This window comes from Ricinus communis, chromosome 10 (assembly GCF_019578655.1).
Source record: "Ricinus communis isolate WT05 ecotype wild-type chromosome 10, ASM1957865v1, whole genome shotgun sequence".
Classification (NCBI taxonomy): domain Eukaryota; kingdom Viridiplantae; phylum Streptophyta; class Magnoliopsida; order Malpighiales; family Euphorbiaceae; genus Ricinus; species Ricinus communis.
The window spans coordinates 17,520,813-17,548,521 of record NC_063265.1 but is presented as its reverse complement, the minus strand read 5'-3'; the positions used below and the strand labels follow the sequence as shown (position 1 = coordinate 17,548,521).

The 27,709-nt window shown below is 32.2% G+C and overlaps 3 protein-coding genes across 4 annotated transcripts; 1 reads left to right on the top strand and 2 right to left on the bottom strand.

The window, feature by feature from the left end:
• Positions 1-4,708: 4,708 nt before the first annotated feature.
• LOC8259789 (fasciclin-like arabinogalactan protein 16) lies at positions 4,709-8,156 on the top strand. The gene is made up of 3 exons (XM_002524048.4): positions 4,709-6,350; positions 7,525-7,665; positions 7,778-8,156. Exons 1-2 carry the CDS (start codon positions 5,039-5,041, stop codon positions 7,599-7,601), a joined length of 1,389 nt encoding a protein of 462 aa, XP_002524094.1. The 5' UTR covers positions 4,709-5,038; the 3' UTR covers positions 7,602-7,665; positions 7,778-8,156.
• A 6,786-nt stretch (positions 8,157-14,942) lies between these two features.
• Positions 14,943-19,374, bottom strand: LOC8259788 (protein WVD2-like 4). 2 transcript variants are annotated; one of them, XM_002524047.4, is made up of 9 exons: positions 19,109-19,374; positions 17,902-18,141; positions 17,411-17,788; positions 17,264-17,322; positions 16,952-17,029; positions 16,770-16,851; positions 16,605-16,676; positions 16,390-16,497; positions 14,943-15,577 (listed from the first exon to the last, which is right to left on the bottom strand). In XM_002524047.4, exons 2-9 carry the CDS (start codon positions 18,106-18,108, stop codon positions 15,107-15,109), a joined length of 1,455 nt encoding a protein of 484 aa, XP_002524093.1. In that variant the 5' UTR covers positions 18,109-18,141; positions 19,109-19,374; the 3' UTR covers positions 14,943-15,106. The 2 variants fall into 2 exon arrangements, with proteins under 2 accessions (XP_002524093.1, XP_015577807.1); XM_015722321.3 differs by having other exon boundaries at positions 17,264-17,325; positions 19,109-19,373.
• A 4,221-nt stretch (positions 19,375-23,595) lies between these two features.
• On the bottom strand, positions 23,596-27,498 carry LOC8259786 (calcium-dependent protein kinase 26). Its single transcript, XM_002524045.4, has 7 exons — positions 25,826-27,498; positions 25,305-25,448; positions 25,049-25,201; positions 24,850-24,965; positions 24,593-24,760; positions 24,114-24,338; positions 23,596-23,936 (listed from the first exon to the last, which is right to left on the bottom strand). The coding sequence occupies exons 1-7, from the start codon at positions 26,817-26,819 to the stop codon at positions 23,811-23,813; spliced, it is 1,926 nt and encodes a 641-aa protein (XP_002524091.1). The 5' UTR covers positions 26,820-27,498; the 3' UTR covers positions 23,596-23,810.
• Positions 27,499-27,709: the final 211 nt, after the last annotated feature.

Sequence of the window (27,709 nt, the reverse complement as noted above, 5' to 3'; positions counted from 1 at the left end):
GGTAAAAATTCTTGAAGCTTCAGGTTCCAGATGGTGGCTTAACAGACCCACTCTTACCAACCCCTTTTAAGCTTGAAAATCAAGGACCAAATCTTTGAGACCTGGATTAGGTTCCAGTCCATGCATGCAAGTGTTAAGACAATTGGGCATGCCTTTAAATGATTGAAGGGAAATCCCCAAGAAAGACAATGTAACCTTCCTCCTTTCCTTTCTGTTCCTTTTTTTTTTCTTCCATTCTTAATTGGGCACCAAAGATCTTTTTCTTACTTAATAATTGATCCACTAAACATTTGAGAATGGCTAAAGATACTGTCTCTTAACAAAATATCATATCATATCAAATCTGAAATTGTAAATAATATCTTAAAAATGTTGCTTCTATATGGTACATGCTTTTTTTAAAAAACAATTTAGATATTTTAATGTGGTACATTTATTACCAAGACCCACCCTTGTCTTCTTTTAATTTCAGGTACATATTATTTCTTTTACTCTTCTATGAACACCTAATTCCATATCATGATCATAACATATGTTTGTTATGCATATATTATTTCCTTTCCTTAATAAAACTAGTCATCATAAACTAGTACGATATAATGTTAATTTTACATAAGATAGTAAAAAAATCACTTTTGTGAAATTATAAAAAGACTAGATCCGCACTTGGCAGTCGGTCGCATTATTATCAAAATTAATATACATACTTGGAGTAGATAAATATATTTTCTACCAATTTTCTAATTTTTCGGCTTGCATGATCATTAATGCCACCATAATTGCTTTAAATCTTTGCTTCCCAAGAGTTAAAGCCATAAGATATGAGCCCTACATCAAGGATTTAGGTCAATCTAACCCAACGTTTTAAATATGCCCCCCACAACAAAAAAGAAAAGAAAAAAAGTGTCGGTGAGAGCAATATTTTGGTCAGTCTAGTCTTAATAATTATTCTAAATTTAATAATAACGTAAATCAAATAATGCCATATTTGCTAAGCCTTCTATTATTCTGATTGTGGGAAGAAATATGAATCTTAGAGAGAGAGAGAGAGAGAGAGAGAGAGAGAGAGAGAGAGAACAAGAGGGCTGTATTTGTGTAGCTAGAATTTGAGGATATGGGCCCTTGAGCAAATTTGTAGTTGTTGAGTGATTGATTTTCCTTCTTTATGATATTGATTTGATGTTCATTAAAAATCCAGCTTTCCCAAGAATGTAATTCAAAAAAATCAAAAATCAATTCTATGAGATTTCAACTTCATGTAATTTCACATTTCATGTTTTTTACCTCTTTTATAATTTGATGTAAAACGATCTATTTTGTTAAAAAAAGAAAAAAAAAAAACTTACTTTTATTTCAATTCGAAGGGACCTGAAATGAAGAAAAAACTTGACCTCATTTGGTTCTTTGCATTGTTTAATGGATGCTTCATTACATAATTACAATAGAAATTTAGGATACGAGGTTATTGCATTTGAACATTTTGTATAAATTCCATCTTATCACATGTTAATTTGTTTTTTATTTTCCAACTCTAAATGAGTTTTGAATATGATGCTAATTTTTAAAGCGATCTCTCTTATTGATAGGCTAGTAGTGAGTACAATATCGAAAAATTCAAAAAAAATACAAATAAAACCAATTCTTGTCTAGCCATTTTTAAATTTCCCTTCATCGGTTAAACTTTTTTTTTTATTATAAATTCAGTTTTAAATTTCTTAAAAATTAAGATTACATAAGTTCGGTTCACTTTTATATTAAAACACTTTATTTTAACTGAAACGGATGGCTTTTCTTAATCATTTATTAAATTATATTTTTATTTTATTATCAAATTTATTTTTTAAAATAATTTTAAATTTGATTAGATTATTGTGATTTATCTTTCGGTTCAGATAGATTGGATCTATTTTTAAAAATATTTTATTTATTTGGTACAATAATCCAATTTTGAATCAAATTGAATGAATGCTCACTTTTGTGATAGATGAAATACACCATCTAGAATCAAAAGTTATTATTATTGGAGTTACAAGATTATTATCATTATATGATTGGAATAATTTCATAACCAATTCAAGATTTGCATAGAACACAAGTTATATCCTAAATAGCAAATGATGAATATTAATTAATATTTTTGAGCCAATAAATTTAGTAATTGAGTTTATAACATTCAATACTTAACAATTCACCCTCAAGAAGCTTTTAACTAAAAAGAAAAGAGTTATAATAATTGTCATTGACTTTGAAATTAAAGATCTTTATCTTATATATTTAAATTTTAATATAACAATCTTAATCTGGAAATGATTTATATACCATCAAGAATTTTACTAATGACCATTGACTTTAGAACTAAATATTTTTATTTTACATCTAACCTGGAAGAATTAAGAAATATATATATTTTCTTCTTCAACCAAAATAATTCAAAATAGCCTATAAAATTTTAAGTTTGAATTTGCTGAGACCATATGAATTATTAAATCTAATTTGTCAATTCATTATTCATATGATATTGGAACCTCTAAGATAAGGCTTCCTGTTACCGTAGATCTTTCTTCTTGCAAATACGGGTTGATATAAATAACAATTTGATATTTTTTTATATAATTATTAATTTTTATTTTATTTCAATGTATATTATATTCTCAAATTAAGTTAGCATAATTTATTTTCAATTTCAGATTTCATTAAAAAAAATATTTAAATAAATGAAAGTGTCTCTTAGAATCTCATAGTGCGGTGGTTCCTTCACATGATAAAATCTATTTTTTAAACTCTTTTGCTAATCCTGTTAAAGTAGGGGTTAGGCACGTGTAAATAAATTTAATATAATAATAATAATAAATATATATTTAAATTTGAATAAGATTTTAAATTTTATTTATGATACATTTATTAGAAAGAAGTCGAGAAATGAAAAAATGCAAACTGCCTACACACACGTAATGATATATTAGTTTGAATATTATAGTCTCAAAGAAGATACTGAATGAAAAAAATTTAAGTTATTCATTAGTATTAATAGGAGTTTATCTCATTTATAAAAATAAAAAATTATTGTTCATATTTTACCGGACTAGCACTTTGCATTTTTTAGAAGAAATTATTACATAATTTTTTATATTTTCTTAAAATGAAAAAGAAATGGTTGAAATAGATCTATCAAGTAATTTTCACAAAAAGAAATTATAGAGTTATCACATAAAAATGACAGCAAAACAAAAACAAAATAGACATATAATATTATTATCGTTAGTATTAGTATTTTAGAAACAAGACTAAAAACATTAATAAAAACAAAGTAGCTTCATTAGAAGGCAAAGGAAAGCAAAACAAAAATTAAAAATTAAAAAAAAAAAAAAGTGCAAATAAAGGCATTTGGCATTTGGAAAATGGCAAGGTGAAGTCATCTTGAGAGTGACCACAAATCTGCCAGCAGGCAAGACGTCGCCGTTGAGAGGGTTTTTTTCTTTTAATAATTTATTTTTGGTTAAAAACCCCAAATGTCACGCTCTCACGTACCCAGAAATACCGCGCGTAAAAGGAAAGTTAATGTAAAAGAAGAGAAACAATAAAAAAGGCTTAGCGTAGAAACAATGGGCATTAGCACATTGTCAGAAGGAAGGACACCGACACCCACCATCCACCTTCCTTTATCCCACGCCCACGCTCTGCACGTGGTTTTACCCGCCTAGCTAGTTCTTGGACCCTCCCTCCGCTCACCGTCTCACCTAGATTCTTCTTTTTATTATTTTATTATTTTTTTTGGTAATTTAATAATTAATCTGCGAATAAAAGTTACTTTGTGGTATTTATTTTCTTATAGAATTAATGGGCTTTCTATTAGTTTCTTGACAATTTTTTTTTAATTTATTTATCGAAGTGGCTGTTTGTCTGTTATACTAAATTCATTCCTTCGCTCAATTAAAATAAATCATCCGAATGGAGATATGTGTTAGAAACATTAATCAATTATAAAAATCAGAAAAACTATAATCAAAATGTGTGAATAAAATACAATTTTATGGTAAAAGAAATTGCAAAAGCAAGGCCTGGAAATATGATTTTGGTTATTAGGCATTGTACAAATGTCAATTGTAAAAGTAAAATTTATGAACTCAAAAAAGTCCATATTGCTAAAGTGCTTAGAGTCCGGATCATAGTTGCATTAATTGTACTTTTAATTTTTAACAACTAATACCTTTTCTAGTAACAGACTAATAGTAGTCCCATAATTTAGTAAACACATTAGAACATAAATATAACAATTTTTTCTTCTCAAGTAAATAAATTAAAAAATTTAATATATTTTAGAATATACAATAGAAAATGACCATTTCTTTATATTCATTATAAAAGTAAAAATTTATATTTTTTAAAAATAAATATTTTTAATATTTAAATAAATTTAGGATATAATTTAAATCAATATTTTAAAATCAGTTTTAGTTGTATTTTGGTGGATGAGTTGGGTTTCCAGCCCTAATATGTTGCAAGCTTTAAGAGTAAATGGGTGAAAAAGGTGAAATTGGTTGAAGTCGAACTAAAAACAAGAGAGTGAAAAGAAGCCGTGCGGCTGATGACAGCGCTACATTTGTAAGTCTTCCCGTGTGATCCCCACTTCCAGCCTGTCCTGCCCCTTACACTAAATTATAAGCATTTACTCTCTTTCTATTTTTCTAATTTTCTTTTTGGTCTTAAAAAGAAAACCAAAAAAAAAAAAAAATACTACTTAGTAGTAGTCTGTCTGTCTCTTATTCAGCACAGTTCAGTGCAAGGCTCATTCCAATACAATACATTACTTGTCAAGTCTCCTTTCATACCTTTCTCCTACTTTTTCTCTTCTCTAAGCAAAACCCAAACCCATTATCACTTAAACATAACACCCCCCCACCATCTATCCCTCACTTCCCTCCACATTAATTCACTCTAAGAAAACCCAATACCCATTTTCCCTAAAGTTTTGATCTTTTCCCCCCTCCCCCTTCAAACCTCATTTATTTTTCTTGATCTTTCTTTGAGACAGAGCACCATGGATCCTCACATCTATGGTGTCTCCAAGTTCTTGTTATTCACTTTCTTTTTCTTTTTCTTTTCTTCTTTTTCTTCAGCATTGCCACAAAACTCATCTTCGAAACCTTCGTCTAATTCTGGAATCAACTCTAACTCAGTTCTCGTTGCGCTTCTTGATTCCCATTACACTGAGTTAGCTGAACTCGTTGAAAAGGCTCTCCTTCTGCAGACCCTTGAGGAATCTGTCGGTAAACACAATATTACCATCTTTGCACCGAGAAATGAAGCTTTAGAGCGACAACTTGACCCTGAGTTCAAGCGTTTCTTGCTTGAACCGGGGAATCTCAAGTCTCTTCAGACTCTTTTGATGTTCCACATTATACCCAAAAGAGTCGGATCCAGTGACTGGCCTACAGATGCATCAAACCCTACCTGGCACATCACTTTATCCAACAATCATCTTCACTTAGACGTCAGAGATTCCGGCAAGAAAGTTGTTGATTCAGCTGAGTTAGTTAGACCCGACGATGTGATCAGACCAGACGGAGTTATCCATGGAATCGAGAGGCTATTAATTCCACAATCAGTACAAGAAGATTTCAACAGAAGGAGAAGTCTCAGATCCATATCAGCAGTGTTACCGGAAGGCGCGCCGGAGGTGGATCCAAGAACCCACAGGCTTAAAAAACCAGCAGCCCCAGTGCCAGTAGGTGCACCCCCTGTGCTGCCAATATACGATGCAATGGCACCAGGTCCTTCCTTGGCTCCGGCACCAGCGCCGGGACCTGGCGGACCTCACCATCACTTTGATGGGGAGAGTCAGGTGAAGGACTTTATCCAAACACTATTACATTATGGTGGGTATAATGAAATGGCTGATATATTAGTGAACCTAACTTCACTAGCCACCGAAATGGGCCGGCTTGTATCAGAAGGGTATGTGTTAACCGTGTTGGCACCAAATGATGAAGCTATGGCTAAACTTACAACGGACCAGTTGAGCGAGCCGGGTGCACCGGAGCAGATTATCTACTATCATATAATACCCGAGTATCAAACAGAAGAGAGTATGTACAATGCAGTCAGGAGATTTGGGAAAGTAAAGTATGATACTTTGCGTTTGCCACATAAGGTTGTTGCACAGGAGGCTGATGGGTCTGTTAAATTTGGATCGGGTGATGGGTCTGCGTATTTGTTTGATCCTGACATTTACTCAGATGGAAGGATTTCAGTGCAAGGTATTGATGGTGTTTTGTTCCCTGAGGAGGAGAAAGAGACTACTGATGCAAAACCCACCACCTCGGTCAAGGTTGTCACTAAGGCCAGGAGAGGTATGATTTCTTGATCAAAGTTCTGTTTTTTCTTTTCCTTTGTTTTTTCTGGATGCTGATTTTCTTTGGATTAATTGATAATTATGTTGGTCTTAGGCTGTAATTGAGAATTAAGAGACTGTAAAATTCGTGTCGGTGCAGGGTTAGGCTGTGTGTTCTTTTTTCTTGATAAAGATTGGTGTTTAATTGTGATAGGGATAATTAGATAACAAACGATAGTTTTAGTACATGTGGTGATGATTAAGTCTTTGGTGGTGGGGCAGATGAGAATGATACCCACTTTGTAATTGCAGTCCTTTCAGCTTTTTGATGTGTTTTGTCTAGCACTGTAAGCATCTTCCAACACCCGTCTCTCAAGCATCCAAGGATCCAGTTTAATGATAGATTATGTGTTAATGCACTAACTTAATGGAGGGTTGTCTCATGACCACCTTAGTTGACATAATAGTTAATTCTGTGTTGGCTCAAGCCAAGGTAATTACGCACCCACTTTTCCATGAACCATTAGAACAAAACGGGCGTGCATTTGTCGGTGGCGGCCACGGTGAAAGTGAATATGGTTTTAAGAGTCTTTTCAAGCACTTGAATCTGGTATAAAAAGTCTACATAACTGGAAGTAAAAAGAGAGTTGTTAAATAATTAATGATGAAAAGGGGGCAATATTACTTCCAAGAATTCAATGGCCCTTGCCACCCCACCGACGGCGGCGGCGGCGGCGGCGACAAGGATTATTGCGTCCGTGTGTGATGGGGGGTAGTATAGTAGTAGTGAACAGAAATCAGTAGTATCCAAAGGATTTCATAGCTGTGAGCCACATTCTCCTACCCCACCACCACAACTAAGATGCCAACAACAGAGAGTCAATAATTAACTTCCACACTTTATTGCTGCATGCCCTTTTATTATTATTATTATTGTTTTAGAATATCTGTATAATAAGCTGGCATGATTTGTTCTGTCTTCTAACCCTATTTATTCAGCTGACCCCGAATATTTTTGTAATACAGATTTGTAGTTGGGGGGTAATTGTTTATACTTACATTAAGAATTAATTAGCCCAACTGGGTACTCTGTCAAATCTTTAAATTGTGCATGGTAATGCTGATGCATTCATTCATTCATTCATTAATTCTAGTTGACTTGCAAGTTTATGTTAATTATTTTGCATGTGCAGGGAAATTAATGGAAGTAGCTTGTAGAATGCTTGGAGCTTTTGGACAGGATTCGCAATTCAGTACGTGTCATCAATGAATCTGCACAGCTATAAAATCTTAATAATAGTAAAGATGGAACCATGAAAACCAATAGAGAAATGGTATGTTCTGTTTCATGAATCTTGTTACTCTCTCCAATCTTTATAATTTTACTGGGCGATCGATCTTGTGATTTATTACTAATAATTCTTTTTACTTTAATGGGAATTGCAGGAAAGACTTTTGTGTAATAAAAATCACAAATTGAAGGGGATGGAGCAATGGCTTTGTATGAATGATTTCCTCAGAAAATTCCAACATAAGAGAGAGAGTTTGTTGTTATTTTGTCATAATTACTGTAATTACATATCAATTTTTTAATTAATTTTTTTTTTAAAATTTTAATTTTTCTTTTTCTTTTTCCTTGTTAAATGTATGATTCACTGTCAATGTATGCATGAACAACCTTGGAAAACTTTTGTCTTTTTGTTTTTTAATTATTTTTGCTGTCCTAAAGTCTTTCTAGTCACGGGTTGTGTTCTTTCTTAGGGCCTGGCTGGCTCTGCCTCCGTTGCTTGTGAATCAAACTGAAAAAGATTTTCTTTTTTTCTTCTTCGTTGTGTTTTTTTATTTATTAATTTTATTTGGACATGGAAACAGACCCTATTATTTGGTATTTTCTCCTGTGTTTATTAATATAAAATAAACTAAAAGTTATGATAGCACAAGTAGCTGGTCCTTCACGTTGATGCCTTTTGTTGCTACGTAATGAAATGAATAAAGAAAACAGAAATGCAAAATGAAAAAGTAAAAGATGAGAGAAAACCTAACCTATCATTGTCAATTATTGGGTTGATAATTAGGGAAACTGATGATAATCATTTTTAACCTTTTTGGTTTTGTTTTTTTAAAAATTGGAGTAACTTCGGAAAATGGCTATTTAAGTTTTATTAAAAGTCAAAGCAAATTTTAAGCAATCTTGAAAAACTAACATTATTTTAATAGCTAAAATACAATTTTATTAAGTTTTTATTCAGTCACACCTAAAAAAAACTGGAAATTGAAATGTCAATGTCAGTGGTGGGGCATTGACTTTACTGATCCATTTCTTTTCCCTTTCTTTTGATTAATTAATTTGCAGACCTAACCAAAACATGGCTAATTGAAAAAGAAAACTTAAAAAGAAAAAGAAAAAGAAAAAGAAAAAGAAAAATTGAAAGAAAGAAAGGTTGATAGGAACAAAAAAAAAAAAAAAACATGTAATGGCAAAAAATAATAACAAATAAACCTACCAACATGTGATTTGATGCATTTTCATATAATTGTGACAAGAACATATTCTTGCAATATAAAAATAAATGGCAACAAAATAAACTACAAGATATTTCTTTATTGTAATAACAATCACAAGGCCTCTATACAACTAGCCTATATTTATACATCTTTTTTTTCCTAAGGAAAAAGAAAAAGAGAAAGAAAAGAAGACCAGAGCAAAGAACAAAAGAGGAGGTGAGGTACCAAAAAATGAAATGACATCAAAATATATTATGTAAACAAGGTGGATACAGCTGGGTAGCTAAAACAAGTGGTTAGGAGGAAGGGAATTATTCCATGCTAACTGAGGAGGCATCTACTTATGCCTAGATTGCCTGTTAAGTTGCACTTTGTCTTTCTTGAGAAGGTGGAATTTGGATTCTTCACTTTCCATTTTGTGGCATTGGAGGATTGAAAAATTGAGAGTCAATGCTCTGATATTAAATTATGCCCCAACTAACTCTATTGCTGAAAAAGATATTAGATCAGTGGATTACTAATTTAAGGTGTATATGCAAATTATCTCTAATCAGTGTTCTCATTATCACCAATTATTTATGCAATTGCAAACAACTCTAAGCTACCTAATTAATTGAGGGTTACCTTCAATACTATCTGCCCTGCCCCTTCTAAAAGCAGCAGAAATTGACATTGAATATGAATTGATGATCTCTAGTTTTCATTACCAAATACATTAAGGTGGCTTTGTACACCAAAAACTCCAAGTTGCAGTGAAAAATTGATATGGGTCTGTATCTGTATCTGTATCTGTATCTATATGGGGAGTGAGTGATGAGTCCCAGTGTAAGGGGCTGGAATGTAACTTTTGGCCTGGCAGTGAACTAGTCTACCAACCAAGTTTAGTTAGGTTTTGCCTTCCTTTCACAACAACAAAAACTTGCTTTCCAAGCAAATCAAACTTCACTATTCTTCTTCATTCATCATAACATGTTAATTTCTGTAGTTATGCTGCCTATTTTACTAACATATATTCAACATCAAACTTCACCTTTTGGCCTTACCAAGTAAAATTAAGTTATTTTTCACCTTCCCCGTTTTCTCCCTTTTTCTTCACTCAATTCTTCTTTTTTCTGGGGAAGTTGACAGTTGATTCATAATACATCATTATTCACTTGCTACGTGTACACGTAGCTAAATTAAAAAAAAATAAAAAATATGCTGATTACAAGATGGAGAAACTAAATTAGCTTAACCCTTAGTCTGATAAAGGAAAACAATGAAATCATTAAAGCTGGCGAGAAATGATGTTATTTTTTGAGATTAGACAAGAGAGCTCTAAATTACAAAGTGTTAATTACTTCATGTCTAATTAGACACATAATATAAACTGCTTTTTTTTGTTATCAGTTGCATATGTTACGCCTGAATGACCTAACACAGGTTGTTTGATTGTCATATTTTGACACATTTTAATATGATTGTTTCACTAATCCTGCAATCGAATCATAAGCAACTTGATAAGGACTCATTTTGATTCATGTGAATAGAGCAAATTTTTAATGTTCAATATTGAAATTCGTTTAATACGCATGCCAAGTCTCAGCAAAGGTCTGTTTAGCCTCGATTATTAGTTATATCACATTTTTACATTAAGTTGTGGAGTAACAAGGTAACATTAATCTAGTATATGTATAATATATAATTATTATTTACCGTTGTTTGTATATGTGATACATTCAAGACTGTACTTTGATAAATTTATTCCAAACAGTTTTAGAAAATGATATTCATATTTATATTATTTTAGTACCTATTTCATATATATATAATTCATTAAATATTTTATCAGTCTGTTAAAAAATAAATTTAAAACGTAAAACTGAGTGATATCGTTCAATCTATTAATATCAAAATAAGAATATAACAAAAAATATATATTAAAAAGTTCAGTAAGAAATACTATAATTAATAAATTACGTATATATATATATATAGTAGTCATATATTATTTACATCTAATAATATTGTTAAATCAAATAATCAGATATTATTTGCACATTTAGGCATTAATCTACTATTCTGATTTTCTCTATTGATACGATTCAACTTAGGCTATGTTTGGTAGAGCAAAATGAAATGTAATGTAATAAATTAAAAAATTAAATCAAAGAAGTAATGCAATGCAACGTATTCATCATTTTAGTACTATGTTTGTTTATAACAAAAAATATGCGTAATGTAATGTTATTATAATTTTTATTTTAAGATTTAATTTATTTATAATAGTTAGTATAGAAATAAAATATTAAATAAATTATTTAAAAATAATATTAAAATTATATAAGAAAATTAGAATCCAGTCGCTAGTATCAGAATCTGGTAGTTGAAGATGTTTAAATTAAATTAATAAAAAATAAAAAATAAATATAAATATAAATATATTATAAGTAACTATGATTACATAGATTTTATGTATATTGAGCATACATCAAATTAAGGATAATTGATTACATTGTGTAATTATCATTATATTACATGAAAAATAATTTAACAACCAAACAAAATAATGAAATATGTAATGTAATGGTGAATCATACCAAACATAATTCTACATGCATCCTACATTATTTGTTCCACCCATCTCAGAAAATTTTAAGACAAGAAAAATGTTCAATCCTAAAGCTTTAGTGTTGGTTGTAGCTTTCCAATTTCAGCTTCACAAAATTTTTGGTTGTCAAGGAATCACCAACTTTGCCAAACATTTATGAAAATATATCTTAAATGTCCATTATTTTTATATATCAAATTTATAATTTTTATTTTACTTTTTATTTTTACTGTGTTAAAATATTAAAGATACAATTTCTTTAACTTTTTTTTTAAATTTATGATTTTGGTTGATTTTTTTTATTTTTTTGTTATTGTTGTTTTTGGATAAGATTATTTAAAAACAATAAAAAAAGAATTAAGAAACGACTGGAAAAAATTACTGTAAATTTGAAAAAAATTAAAAAAATAACATTTGTTTTTAAAAAATAACATACATAATAAAAATGCTATTATTTATTGATTTTAGAGTATTTTCAAAAAGTCCCAATGCGTAGACATCGACCTACCTTAAGAGATCGAAACTAACTCTCATTCTTCCCCCTTCCTTACTTCTTGTCGTTCATGTCATTACCTTCTCTAATTAGGAGTGATCTTTCCTTATATAAATATAAAGAAAAGTTATCAATGGACAACTTTCCATTGATAAGAGGTTTCAATCCTGGCTAACTAAGAGATAGAGATTCGGGCTTGGCTAGAATAGCTAATAGGCTAGCTTCCTTTGTTTGACGCCCTTTCTTAAGGCAGTTCAGTTGCTTATCTGATTGGCAGGTGTGGTAGACCGAACACCTTCTGAATAAGCGTGGAGGTGACATGAAGCTCCTTGCCCATTGAATGAAAGCATCCATCCTAGTAAGAAAGATTCTCCGACCCCACAACCTGCGGGAAGTTCCACCAGCCCATCGTGAAACACCATGAGTAGTAGGATGTTGAGGTCCGAAATTGATATAGATTCATTCCTCGTACCTGGTCCAACCTCACAACCCTTCGCGGGTTGGTCAGAAGTCAATCTTGTTTGGTAAGATGGAATTAGACAAAGAAAAAGAGTGCTCGACCGGAACAACGGCCAACAAAAACTGCAATTACATAGAGGCATTATTCTAGTAACCAACGACAAGTTTGCTGCTAGGTCTTTACACATACGAGGAATCACTCACTGATGGACAAGAGGTCGACAACATGAGCTTTACCTATCACTTTTGGCTTAATATGCCATATATTCCATTGTAAATTTTGATTATATCGCCTTCTAACCCGCTTAAATTTATCTAAAAATTTTCAGGCTTAAATATATAATTTTATTTTAAACTTGCATGAACATGAATATAATTTGATTATTCTTTAGACAGATTTTAAAAGATCGTTTCTTTGAAGTTTGCACAGTAAGTTTGGCCATCTTGAAAAATTAAAGTAAAAATTTGTATATTTTTAAAAGCGCTGGACTTGATCAAAATTTTAAACCTACATAAGCAAGTGAGGCTCAACTTAGACAAAAACTTAAAAGAATTCAAATCCGATCAAGTCCGGACAGCCTGAATTTTGACAAGCTGTATTAACTATGTTTCAAAACCATAATAGAAGTTGATTGGAGGCCTAACAGATATATCAAACATCAATTGAAGACCGTGATTGATCCTTTATATTTGCAAACTTGATATATTGCTTTCTCAATTCTTGATTACTACTAATGTTTTTAGATAAAAGAGCCTCTAGAACCTTAAAAGGAGTAATTAGGAGTCGCACTTGTCCACTACCAAAAATAGGGAGTAAACAAGAACTTGAGGACCCAAGCGAACGAGGGACTTTCCTGCAACTTGCTTTTTAGCTAACCATTTAGATGCATTGTTGGCAGGTTTGGTAATACAAAAATCCTAATAAACTGAAAACAAGAGGGGCTCTCTCTTGAAATAGAAAGCTAGACTCCTACCTCCCCGGGAAAAGAAGCTCTAACATCTCATCATAAAAAGAGGAAAAAAAAAAAAAAAAGAAGCCAAGAGAAGTAAAAATAGCAAAATCATAAAGAACTAAAGAAAAGTAAATATTTTAAAATTAAATGGAAGATGGAGGGTTTCGCCCGCCAAAATGGCCAAAAATATATTTGAAGCCGAAACTGCGAAAAAAGCTGCTGCTAATTCAGGTTTTCTGCCCGGGGATAGAAAAAGAGAGAAGAAAATTGAATCGGATGAATTTAAAATATATTACTTTTTATTTGAAAAGTTATTACTTGATTAATCTTGATTGAGTCTAATTTTTTGATATTTAAAATTAATATGCTCAATTAAATTGGATAAATTTAAACACTGTGGCAATTAAATTCATATATCTAATAACAGTTTTTACATATATTTTAATTATATCGAGAGGTCAGTCGAGATTTAATCTGTTCAGACTTAATTCGTACATTAAATGAATCTAAAAATTTAGATTTGAGAACCACTCGTTATTTAAAGGAGTCGAGCCCGAGCCGATACCATTATACTTATTTAAAATTCACGTGCTTAAGCGAGCCCAAATTTTTATTAACAAATATAGGTTTATCTATTATATATATAAAATACAGTTTCCTGGATATATGCAGAAAAAACTTTTTGTTATATGTTTTGTTTATGCTAGTTCAATTTGGTACAGTTCAGCTCAATACAACAAAAGTTTCAAAACAGGTACCAAAGTAATAGTAGCATATACTATTTGAATATTCTTTTTTAATTTTAATATTTTTATGTTTTTTCGAGTCCATTGTTGAAGAAAGTATAAGCGATTGTCTGCTTATCCAAAAATATCGGATTCCGGAAACAGCTTAAGAAAAAAAAATTCAAGAAAGGAAGTGGAGAAAAACACAAACACACAGCAGAGAAAAAAGAAGTTATTTTCCTATTTGTTTTGTGTACTGTGTGGAAAGAATTGATCATTGAATTACTTCCCCAAAGTTTATTCCATTACCTCCAATTGGAACATTTAAGGATTGGACAGTTAGTTAGCTGACAGCCTTATTTGCTTCCCTGTTCACCAATATGATAAGATTACATAACTCTTTAACCAACCTAACTAACTAAGCAACATCCGCAATGATTGGAGGTATACCCAAGAGCCACTTTTTAATGACCACTCTTCTGCATCTCCTGTTCTATGCAAGAAAAAGACAGCATCTCTTTGTGCTCTTGTGCTATCAAGGCTCAACTGCTCAGAAATTGTCTAAACACAGCTATATGGTTCTTGAAGCTGCTATAACTTCTTTGTTCAGATCCCCCACCTTTGATCTTTCTTTTGTCTATCTCAAAGAAGGGAAGAATTACTCTTTTACCTGCTGGAAGATGGGAGTCCTTCATCTTACTTCCATGTATGCTTGCGAAGCTCCATCTGCTACCCTTCTAGGATCGGATTTGATGTTTCTGATGCAATAGTCACTTCTTTCCAGCATGTGTGCATCAAATATTAATGGAACCCAAAAAATTCAGCGCCCTATCAACTTTTGTTAAATACTTCAATACAGTTAAATGAAAGAATACACACGCTTACATGGAGCCTAATGAATTGGTTTATGTTACTCTTACTGGTTTACAATATATAGTATTCCAAAAAAATGTCATACCCCAAAATACAACAATATATTCACAACAACATGGAATTTTGAACATCAAAATCTATAGATACAAGATATAGTAACAATAATGTTCTCAAGCCTCAACCTCCAACTATGACTTCTGGGGGCATAATCTCAGGGTTGGGAGAACTCAAAACCAGTTCCTTGACATCCTGAGAAGGATTCTTTTCAGGCATGGTTTCAACTCTATTCTCACTTATAGGAAGGTTCACAGAATTAATATGGCTTTCTTCAGCTATTCCAGCATATGCTTCAGGGTTTTGGTTCTCTGCCTCTGCTGGCTTTGGTTTTGATATTCCGTTGGCCACACTTTGCCGAGGCTGAAGCTTAGGTTGAGACTTCTTGATTGATGTCTTTGAAGCAACTGCATCTTTGTTACCATTTCTTTGAGTTCTCTTGGTTGACTTGTTTGATTCTTGGTTCACAAGACGTGGACTATGAGAAGATCGCGGGCTAAGAGAAGACCCACCACCTTCTATGGAGCCGTTCATTGAAGCAGTTAAGCCTTTGTTCCTTCCGAGCTTTGGTGATATTGGACGGGTAGTAGGTATCTGCAACAGTTAGCAGACAGTATTCTTATTCTAATGTCAAATGCTGTGAAACTAGATGAATTCAGAATCGAACTAGCATATGCATTTGCTCCTATGCATATCTTCACCAAGATTTTTATGACTAGCAATGGTGTTCCTATATCCATCTAAGAAGTGAGCTACCAGGCCTGCAAACTCTGCACCAAAAATACTTGTGTGCATACCCTCTCCAGATAATATCAGAGCATTAAGATACAAAAGAGACATCGAGCAATTAAGATAAATCACAATTTTAGTTGGCAACTTTCCTATCAGAATATAAGCACCTATGGCAATTCTTCCAGAGAAAGAAAATTGTGAAGGCAAATAAAAGCCACAGGAATACACTATCATTGCACTAAAAAATACATTATTTTGTTGAATTAGAAACATTTCCTCTAACTACCACAATGTCCTAGTACAGCTTTTCTTTTTCTTTTTCTTTTATATAAAAATGTGATGTGGACATCAAGGGTGAGCATTTGGCTCCGAAACTAAGGCATGGCATTGTCTGGAAATTTCAGAAAATATTATGCAGCCTCAAGTCTTAACATAAATGCCAATCGCAAGAAACATTAAGTAATGACTCGCTATGAGGGTTAGGAAGCTAGTTTAAAGATTTATTTTTCCACATTGTGAAAGCATTCTATGAGAAAAACTAAAAACTTCTAGGGTTTTAAGGAGTGTATTTTGGCAGTGTTTTCAACTGCAAAGAAGTTGAAATCTAATGACACGGAATAGGATATTGTACATGATGTTTTTCACAGGTATCAGATAATTGATGCATGTATTACCTTTTTCAGTTCAACTTTTGGAGGAGGCTCTTTGTAAAAACTTGGCATGGGTGTAGCTTTAAATGTCAAGCTCTTCCTTAGTTGCTTGATCTCTGCTTCCTGGTTCTCCTGCATACCACCACAAAGAACAACACAAAAATACAGATCCAAATCTTTCAAACACATAACATAAATGTTCAAAGGGATAATCTTTCAGGAGAAAATGAAAATGGTACCTGTGACTTTGCCTGCAGATTATTTTTCTCCATTTCCTTGGCATGGATCTTCTCTTCCAGCTTCGAGAAAAACTGGTGAACAAAGGCCGTAATATGATTATTATTTTGGAAATAAATAAAAAAAAGAAGATGCTGAATAAATGAGAATCAACGCTCATTAACAACCTCCCTCCGCCTTTCTGCACGTTCATCCAACCTGAAGGAAAAGCCAGAACCACTAGTTCTCCGTGAGCAAGGAGTGGCAGTTCTGATCAATGATAAGAATAATACACAACATTTAGCAACCTTAGTACAATAAATGTGTAGCACAGATAAAAAATAGTGGTTGTCTAAGATAAAAATAGTACGAAGTAGTTGAATGAATGTCATCATCTTCTTTGCTTGGCAATGTGGTCGTTTCAAGCATTAAATTGTTATCAGCTAACCTGCAAGTTCATGAGGATCGATTAGCATAAATTTCAATGTGATATAGGCTTTCCCTGAACCCAGCTTCTAGATAATCATTAATAGCTTTTGAAACGGTTGCATCAACCAACGAAAGGTAGAAGATTATATCAATTAGATGGAGATTGTAAGGGAGTGATTATCTAATCTCAAAGTTTTAGCACAGGGTTATCAACAATGAAAGAGAGAAAAAGAGGATGGAGATTATGACTTACTCAGAAACTTCAGCAGGCAGGGAATTGGTGGATTCATTCAAAGAACTCAGCTTCACAGGCTGCTGAGAACCAACAAAGGAATTATGAAGAGACTTAGTAAAACAAAGTGAAAGTTAGTGGGAAAAATTTTAAAGCACAAACACTTACCATAGCCTTTTGTTTGCTTGGCATTGTTGCTAAAGTAGTCCTCCTGGAGATAGCTTTAGTATCATTTCCACTTGATTCCTTTGAGTGCACTCCAGTGGATAGACGCCTGCTCGGCTGAGTTAAACAGGACAGCGAAGTGCCTGAACCATTTGAATTGACCTGGCCTTTTCTGCCATCATCTTTGGCATGTTTGGACATTGTTTTCGTTGGGTGTCCATCAATACTCATTTTCATGTTATCAGCACGAACTCCTTTTGCTGGAAATGAAAGACTTTGAGAAAGTGATGGCTTCTGGTGACGAGAAAATGAAGCAGTGCTTTTCAAATTAGGCTTATCCTTTGACATTTTGTTATTCTTTGAACTGGGAGTAGCCAATTCCTAAGCATGCACAAAGACAGATCAACATGACAAGGAGGAAAATAAAAGCATATTATATTTACTACTAGAACATGGGTCAAATCAGAACAAAATCATTGCATGATTGATCATACCTTCAAGGAATTTGAGAGTTTTGTCTCAGAAACATTTGCATTGGCATCAACATTTGCAACATGCTCAGTTGTGCCATTGGCATTAATAGGCACTTGACCATTAGCAGCAATTTTTTCTTCTTTTCTTGGTGCTGAAGCAGATTCTTCAGGATTAATTTCCTCGGAGACACTTTCATGCTTCAACACAATAGCATTCTCGGACTCCATATTTTACAAATTCTCACAACGAAGAACTGAAATCTGCAATGTTACAATGGCAATATCATCAAACTACAGTCACGCATAAGTCCAGAGAGCTAATACTTCAATTGACTTCCTGAATACTATACATACTTTGAGTTGGAGAATATTCACTAAAAAATAAACTATAGATTCTCCTGCAAACACATAATTTTACATTTTTGGTCAAGCAAAATGATCTTATTTTACCAAGCTAAGTAGGGTGCAGATATACAATGACGGATCACAGTTAAATACTTAGAAACTAAAATCAACATAAATAAAATGTACTCTAAAACTAAAACAGCAATAGCAGTAAAGGGTCTTAAAACACTGAAAATAAACATCCAATAGCAAGATCAAACTCAATACAATGAGATCCAACATAATTCAACTTTTAACAAAATAAACAAAAAGCTTTTTTGATTTCTCAGTCTAGATGATTAAAAATCATGAAATCAAAGCCCATCAAATGAGACCACTAAGATAGAAGGTTGTAGAGAGGCTGATTTGAGAAGTGAAGATGCACACAAGAAATGATTTCAAAGTATCGAACTAGAAGTAAGAATTCAAAGTAACAAAAGTTACCTTAGTTTCAAAATTTTCAGAATTCAGATATATTTCCCCACACTTCCATGGCAATTAATCAGTGGACATATAAATCATATCATAACAAGCAAAGATTCACAAGATAGTACAAAAATAAAGCAAGAAAGGGGGTTAATTTCAAATTCTAACGACTCTTTTTCGTTTGTTTAAGCAACCAAAACAACACTAAAAACGCCAATTACCCAAAAATCAGAAACAAGAAAGTGATCCGACACAATCCAGCATTGAATTTAACCCACCAACCAAAACAGAAGAACTTACCAAAAAAAGAAAAAGAAATCAAAAGAAAGGAAAATAACTAGAGCTGGACATTCCATTACGTTACAGAAGCATAAATAAATACAATGGAAGAGGATGAGATCAGAAAAGAACAGCATACCTCTTTGAGTAGTGGCAAGAGGAGTGAAGTTTTAACTGTTGAAAAAGACTAAAGAGCAAATAGGAAAAAGAACTCCTGAAAATATATACATATATGTAAAAGTGTAATGAAGAAGTGATGACAAAATCTGAGACTAAAGGTGTCGAAGAAAGATTGATATATGTGAGCTGAGTAAGTTAGTGAGCCACCCTGTCACTCTTTCTGGTTCGACAAATAGTAGAGAGATGGCAGTGAAACACAGAGAGAAAAAAAAAAAAAAACAGACAGCGAGTCAGAGAGGGGATAAAGAAAGTAGGACGGCCACTTCCATGAAGTGGATAGATTGATGAGAATTGTTTTCAGAATTACTCTAATGCCCCCCCTCCTTTTTTTTTTACTTGGGTAAAGAATATTTAATTACTGCCAAGTAATTGGTTTTTATTTTTTACTTTTTTCATATTAATTACCCTTCTAAAATATGAATTTACAATATTCTAATTCACATTCCAACTTACATGCACCCTACCAACCAAGAAAATGTTCTTCTCAACAATAAAAAGATATAATACCTTTCTAATTTTTATAAATTAATTAGAATATCAAAAAGATCATTCGTTAAATTATATTTTTAAATTTTTATATCGTAATGAGGATTATTATATCAAATAATTGAAGATTTCTTTATGGTTAAGTTTTGGAAATATTAATGAACCAAAACATCTCTGTCAAGGTGATTCATAATTTTCAGTTAATTGTTTTTGTTAAATTGGTTGTATGGTATCTATCTGAAAATCACATATTCAAACTTAATAAAGGTTGTCCCTACATTGTTGTTCAGTAAATTAAGCATATTGCTAGCTGTACAAGGAATTTTATATTTTTTAAAGTATGTTAGTTAACAATGGAATTCCCTTTTAGTTTTGGTCGTTGTAAGCCTATAAATTATACAAATCCTTAAGCATGGAAAATATGAAGGAGGTGACAAAGAAAGAGCTCAAAGAGCTTCCACATGGAAAGAAGAAAAAAAGCAAAAGAAAGAGAGGCAATGTTAATAATAGAAATCATAACTTAAAACTAATTATAAAGAAAACTATATAATTTTTGCCCAACTTATTTTTTTTTTAAATTTCTTCTAGAATTAAAAAAATTATTATTTTTTTATTTCATGTAATCTAAGTGTTTTATATTAAAACATCGAAAAAAATATGTATTACTTATTAAATAACGAGATGGAATATGCCAAAAATAATTATATACAATATGTCGAAAATAGCTAAATATTTAATAGACAAAAAAAAAAAAAAAGAACACCATAAAAACAAAAACCATGGCATATGTAGTGTTATTTCTTCCCATTGTTTGTTGCATTCCAATTTTCACAAGTCAATTGTAACCCATGTGATATATCTCATCAAATCCTTGCTTGCATTATTGTTTTTTTTTATTCTTCTTGTGTTTAGAAGTGTGCCCATTCCCAACCCAACAATGTTTTTTTATACCAAGAGTTCAAAAAATAAAAAATCCATCCCCAACTTCATCAACCAAAGAGAATATTTTTAGGGTAATAACTTTGATCAAGACAATATTACTAAAATATAAACTATTTATATTTATGTATTTTCTAGTATTATTTTATAAATTAAATAGTTTGATTTCTTATGATTTTTATTTTTAACTTCAAAAATAAAGCAGTTTTAAAAAAAAGAGAATGAATTTAAATTTTATAAAGTGATTAATTATTTATTAAATAATGAAAGTTTAATTATTAATCTAAAATTTTATAGTTGGAAACTTGGAATTGTGTAAACATAAACCTATAATGTTAAAACATAAAAATTAAGAAAAAAGATAATAATTAACAGGAAGGAATGATGCTGCGAATGGCAATTATTATACCAAAAAGGGCAAAATGGTAAAGTACGAACCAAACTAATGATTGAAGACAACAGAAGGCACTGTTTGACAACGTGGGCGAGAAACTTATCAAAATATGAGTGGGTCCCAATCTCTAACAGGTCACAGGTGGGTGTGTTTCTTTCTAATTGCTGGCGTGGACAAACTGAGCAACATGATTGGCCTCACGTTAGACCAGGACAAGAGTGGGTCCCAGCACCCACCACGTACCACCAACCGGTACTGAGCTGTCATAACGTGCGCTGCAGATATAGCCGCACCATGATGGTGGAAGGAATCAGAGCCGTTGGATTAAGGTCCCAATCATTTTCAAAAGGATATGGGTCCCGTGTTTGATGGGATTTTGTGGTTTAGCAATGTGTTCAGGATTATGCGGGTGGTGCATTGCACTGTTTGAGCAAGGCTGGCTTTTTTGGCTTCAGCTTTCTTTCCTCTTTCAGGTTTTATTTCTTTGATTTTTGACATTCATTCATTTTATTTAAGGACTGAGCAAAACCTGAAATTGGAAAACCCAATCCAAACTTAAATCAGACCCATCAGTTTGGCTTGGTTCTTATTATTTTCTAGCTGACTTCAGTTTTATAGGAATTTCTAATTTTCAATTACAGTGAAGGGGTAATTTTTATTATAATAAATGTAAGAAGTGAATACTTTAATCTATTGTCTTTATAAAAAAAATGACATAATATATTTAAATATATTATGAAGATTTATATCTCAATAAATAAATAAAAAAATTAGATAATTTATGGTTAAATACTTTTCTTAGTAATATTTTTTATCCATCATTTATTAATATTAATAGAATTAACTATTTTTTATGTGATTAATATTTTTGTTGTTAATCTGTTTTTCGTATTTCTGTTTACATGTATTATATAAAAGACCAGTTGAAAAATCAATGAAATATAAGTTTTAGAACACAAACTTTTCAATTACCATGTCAAGGATAATTATTTCTACTTCATAATACAGTATTTCCAATTTATGCTAATAATAATTTTAAAAGCAAATCTTAGTCGTGAAATTCATTGAATTATCCATGAGAAATGAGAAGAGAAAAGGAAACAAACATAAGTTGAGCTATCTTAATCTGGTTCATAAACATTATCTGTGTATGCCCCCATTTATGAATGCATTAAAACAAGCTTATCTCTTGTCTTAGTGGCAGAAAAACAGCCACTCAACAATGGTGGCCTAGCAAATGCATCATTTTGTGCAAGTTAAGTCTATTTGTAGTTGCTAAATAATGCCATTACAGTTGCCCTACCATTCCTTAATAAATTTGTCTCTAATATTTATCACATTACACCAGCTTCATATGTTGAACATCAAGGATTTCTTTTGCTTAAACTGTGGTTCAATCCACCACAAAATTAATGTATATGTACAAGTTAGTAGGGTCTAGTCTCAAAAGTGTATAATGAAAATGAAGTTCACACGTAAATATTCTCTTCTATGCATATATATATATATAATATAAAAGGGAAAAAATAAGAAAGAGTTGTGATCTTTAAAAATAATTCCCAAATTGGTACTTAGGATCCCATTCCCATATATCTTTGTCAATATATGAATTTCATTCGTTCATGTGAAATGTTACAAGAGACCCATCATTTTAATATATATATACACTTAGGGTGAACATTTGAATTGGCCAAAGCACCCTTAGCAATTTTGAACATTTAATAATTCTAATAATTTAATAAGTAAATTAAAAGTCATTTTATATTCCACATTCATTAATTAATCATGGAATATATTTGATTCCAAAATTTTACACAGCCAATAGCTGATTTTTTTTTTCATTGAGCAGCTGGTAGTTAATTTCGTTCCAATCAGTTTTTAATTGTATTAGTTTTATTTTAACATTTTTTCTTATCAGGTAATAATTAATTTAATTTTTATTTATTTATTTGAATGACATTATCTTTGTTAAAATTTATTAATAGTAATTTACTTTAAGATAAACTTATATAATTAATTTTTTACAATTCATAATAAATAATCATTATTTTGAATTATACCTAACAGTTAAAAAATAATTATAATATTTATAATTATAACATTTAAAATTAAATATTTTTTATTTGTGAAATTGAAATTTCTACTTTTGATATAATCTTTATAAATATTTTAAATAATAAATACAATTAAATTAAATTAAATTAAATTAACTAACATTTTAAATTATATAAGTTATTTTTATTAATTTATATTATTGAATAGTATATAATAAAATAAATTATATCTTAATAGTCATTTAACATATTAACAACCCCTAATAAAATTTTACCAAATAATCAGTTATCAGCTACCGAATGCATTAATCATGAGCCAGCATAATCCTTCAAGAATTGAATTTTAGCTCCTATTAATTCATCATTTATCCTAAGTTATAAGCTTTTATACCTTATTGTTTTTAGCAGTTTATAATTTTTATTTAGATATTTATGCTCAAATTTATAAAATTAACAAACTTTTCTCAGTTAATATATTTATGCAAAGTATAAAAGTGACCTTTTTCCAATATGAGATTTTTTATTTTTCCTGCCAGAAACAAAACAATCTTTCCATGCAATTTCAGAGGTATATACAAAAGATGGGAAGAAGAAATTTAGACTCACATATGGCATGTGAATATAATCTATGTTTCCATTCTGATAGTATACTCTAAATCTTCTGGAGAAAAAAACATGCACATCTAGTATTTACTGCTTGCACCTGATAATCCCTGAAGAAATGGATAGAAATCTATGAAGAAATTATAAAGTGAAAACAAAAAAGCCTTTGCTAATTTCTGTCACTGTCAACAAACTTGCAGTGCCTCCCTAAAACCGATGCTAAAACTTGTACCCTGCAGACCATTCTTACCCATTTCACTATTCCCTTTCTGCATCATTGCCACAAACTCTTTATAATCTATCCGACCATCCTGTCAATTATATAACAAACTCAGAATCAATGAGTTCTGCAGAGATTTTTCCTTATGGCATCTTTAGAACAAAGAGCTAAACAACATCAAATAGCTGATAGTTTGTTAACTAATGCTACAAATTCGAGCAAAATTATGGGGATTAATAAAAAGAGCATATAAAGTTATGGTACTCACATTATCCTGATCAACTTCTCGTATCATTTCTTCTAAGTGAACATCCTCCATGCCGAATTCGATACAAGCTTGTTGGAGTTCATCCAGAGTGATATAGCCACTACCATCTTTGTCAAAGTATGAGAAGGCAGCAAACAGATGATCTTCCCTCTCAACTTTGTTCAGATGCAATGTGGCTGCTATGAACTCACCATAGTCTATGGTTCCACTATTGTCAATGTCAGCCTGCAATTTCAGAACAAAAGCATTATCAAATCTAGACATGCACATTATTAAAACCATCACTACTTCATTTCCCTTTCCTTTCTGAATTTTTCTGAGATGGCACTCATCATTACATTGTGCAAAATATAACTTCAAAAGGAACCGCTTCAAAATTCAGTAATAGCCATATCTGGCTTGAGTTTCAGGTAGTGTATGGGACTTCTTGGTTGCAAATAACTATATTACATGTCAGAAATGAGTTGTATGATTCTTACCGCTTGCATAAGATCATAAATTTCAGACTCGTTCAGATTAGCACCAAATCTTCTCAGTCCAACTTTGAGTTCTTCAAAAGTAATTTGACCACTATTGTCTGTGTCTATCATCTTAAACATTTCTGTCAACCCAGCAATTTCTTCTTCAGAGAGGTTCTCAGCAATAACCTACAGGCATTAAATGGAAGGCCAAGAAAAAGTACTTTAACTTATGATTGAAGAGAGGTTCAAGCGTAAAAGACCAGATGAAAACTTACTCTAAGAGCCATCTTCTTAAGCTTGTTCATTGCAGAAAACTGCTTCATCCGACTTAAGACTGCAGGATCAAGAGGCTTATCTGGAGCAACCCCATCGTCGCGAACCCAAGGATGACCTGAAGCAAACAAAAATCATCAATTAGCAGCAGTAGCAAAGACAGCAGGGATATTCCCGACAAGCATATTGTAATTGACTTACACAGAACTTCATGGGCTGTAATTCGCTTTCTGGGGTCCCTGACAAGCATCCTCCTAACTAAATCTTTTGCGCTTTCAGAGATATGAGGCCATGGATCGGATGTGAAATCCAACTGACCGTGCAATACCTCCTCGAAGATTTCCTGCTCGGTTTCTGCATCATAAAGATATTAGTAGAGAAACAGAACATTATGATTTATATATATAAACTAAGAACTATCAATGTAACAAGACACCTTAGACCTCGAGACTCTTACCAGCCCAAAATGGAGGTACCCCACTTAAAAGAATGTAAACCATTACTCCGGCACTCCAAACATCTGCTTCTGGACCATAACGTTTTTTCAGAACTTCAGGAGCAACATAGTATGGACTTCCAACCACATCAGTGAAAATCTCCCCTGAAATTATGCAGAGGATAAGAAGGTAAATGGTATGCAGGAGGCAATCCATTCTGTTTGATAGATAAATGTCACGTTAGCTTCTTGAAGTATTGAATAGTATTGTGAGGATTGTTAACTATATACTGCATATAACAAAGAAACCTATGCATATTCAGGAATTTGACGGTGTTACTTGTCTTTTCTCCCTTTCCTGTATCAATGCTCACAAGAATATAGCTGCTGAGTACATTCGATCAAATTTGTACTATTTGAATCATATTCAATGAAAACATTCACCTTTCTCACAACATTTCGTAAGACATTGGTGGTGGATAGAGAAATACAAGAGCAAGAATTTACATGACTTTTTAAGGAGGAAGAGGAGTCAAACATACCAGGCTTAAAGAACACTGATAAACCAAAATCTATTGCCTTGAGAGGTGAATCCTCCTGATTATTGACAAAGAGAAAATTCTCAGGCTTGAGGTCCCTATGCATGACTCCTAAAGAATGACAAGCTTCTACAACACCAACTATAGTCCTTGTAAGTTGAGCTGCTTTTCTTTCTGTATAATGTCCGCGCTTGATAATTCTATCAAAGAGCTCACCACCAGCACACAGTTCCATCACAACATGAACCGCCACTGCATCTTCGTAAGCTCCTTTGATTGATATAACATTAGGATTTCCTGACAAATGATGCATTATCTGAATTTCTCTTCTGACATCTTCTACGTCATCAATTGTGGAAAGTTTCCTTTTTGCAATAGACTTGCAAGCATACTCTTTTCCTGTCCCTTTCTCAACACAAAGAAAAGTCGTGCCAAATTGCCCGTGTCCCAACTTCCTCCCCAAATTGTAATACTCCTTCAGATGACCTGTTTTCGTTCTCAACACCGATTCTGCCAGAAGCCCTGCACTATATAATCTCTTTACATTATGTGGTTTTCTTGGTCTTGGAGGAACTGCTGGTTTTTTCTCTTCTTTGACACTCACTTGCCGTGTTGATTTAATCTCTCCTCTTTGATTCCTGATGATGCCATTGACCTCTGACTGTACCGTCTCGTCTTTCGGTTTTGGTGGCAATGGTGCTTGTTTAATCTCTTCCTTAGGCTGTGATGGTAATGCTGGTTTCTGGTTGGCCTCTTGTTTTGGGGGTGCTGATGATGCAGGCAATGCTGCTTGTTTAATCTCTTCTTTAGCTATCTTCATTTGCTCAGGAGGCGTGTTTTGAGGTTGTGAAGTAGTAGATTCCTGTTCTTGTTTATTGTAAGGCAACCCTTTAATGGCTTCTTTCTTAGCATGATGATGACTAAGGAAGCAATCTGTTGGATGTGTAAGCCACCAAATTGATTGTGAAGCCCTTGATCCAACACAATTGTTTCCCATTTGACAATTTTACTACTCTCTTCTTCTCTTCTTCTTCTTGTTATTTTCTCTGTCAAAGATATGATAATAAACCCTCATTCCTTTTCTCCCAAAAGGGTGTTTGATCTTGAAGTGAACACATCAAAATCAAGCCTAAGTAACCAAAAACTGATCAATACTTATTAAAAAAAGAACTTTTAATCAAAAAAGCACGAAAACGATGAACCCTTTTGAGTATATGTTTCCCCACAAATAAGAAATTTTTTATATAATCAAACACTAATACAGCACCAACCCAAGAATCACTTAAAGAAACCTGAAGGAAACTGCTTGAATATAAACAATATCCAAACATGAAAATTCTACGTCCAATCCAATGTATACCTAATGCATAAAAAGAATAAAACAATTAGGTCGTACACCAAAACAAGATAAGGAAAAGAGAATTAATCAAAAAGGAGACATAGTCTTCCTCTTTTGTTGATAAAGATTGGGTTTTAATGGATCTTCTCTAATATAAAAGAAAAAAAGAAATTGGCGATGGTAGTTTTAATTTTTTTTAATTTTTTCCTGAATGGCTTCTGTAATTTGTTTGGGAAGGTAGTATTAAAGGGAGGTGTCTGACATTTTCTTGATAATGAAAGGGAAGGAAAATAGAAAACGAGGGAAAATGAAAGAGAAGTCAGAAAGGGAAAGACCGGTTTTTCTGTTGGAAAGTTTCAAAACGCGTTTTATAATACCTTTACTTTATATGCATTTACATTCTTATAAGTCTGTATATAAGAAAATATGTTTGATTTTTGGATTGGTGGGTCCATTTTGATATGGATGGCGCAGACTTGGTTGTTTTTGAATCTCCGGCAGCCGGCGGCCGGTAATATTATTATGTTCATTGCATTTTTGGTTTAAAC

Coding starts and splice junctions, on each gene's coding strand:
- LOC8259788 (XM_015722321.3), bottom strand. CDS start 18,108: ATGGAGTCCGAGAATGCTATTGTGTTGAAGCATGAAAGTGTCTCCGAG. Junction 16,677..16,769: donor GTGCAGAAAGGCGGAGGGAG/GTTGTTAATGAG, acceptor TTTGTTCACCAG/TTTTTCTCGAAGCTGGAAGA. Junction 16,498..16,604: donor ATCTGCAGGCAAAGTCACAG/GTACCATTTTCA, acceptor GGTGGTATGCAG/GAGAACCAGGAAGCAGAGAT.
- LOC8259786 (XM_002524045.4), bottom strand. CDS start 26,819: ATGGGAAACAATTGTGTTGGATCAAGGGCTTCACAATCAATTTGGTGG. Junction 24,966..25,048: donor TACAGCCCATGAAGTTCTGT/GTAAGTCAATTA, acceptor TGTTTGCTTCAG/GTCATCCTTGGGTTCGCGAC. Junction 24,761..24,849: donor TTAAGAAGATGGCTCTTAGA/GTAAGTTTTCAT, acceptor TAATGCCTGTAG/GTTATTGCTGAGAACCTCTC.
- LOC8259789 (XM_002524048.4), top strand. CDS start 5,039: ATGGATCCTCACATCTATGGTGTCTCCAAGTTCTTGTTATTCACTTTC. Junction 6,351..7,524: donor TGTCACTAAGGCCAGGAGAG/GTATGATTTCTT, acceptor TTGCATGTGCAG/GGAAATTAATGGAAGTAGCT.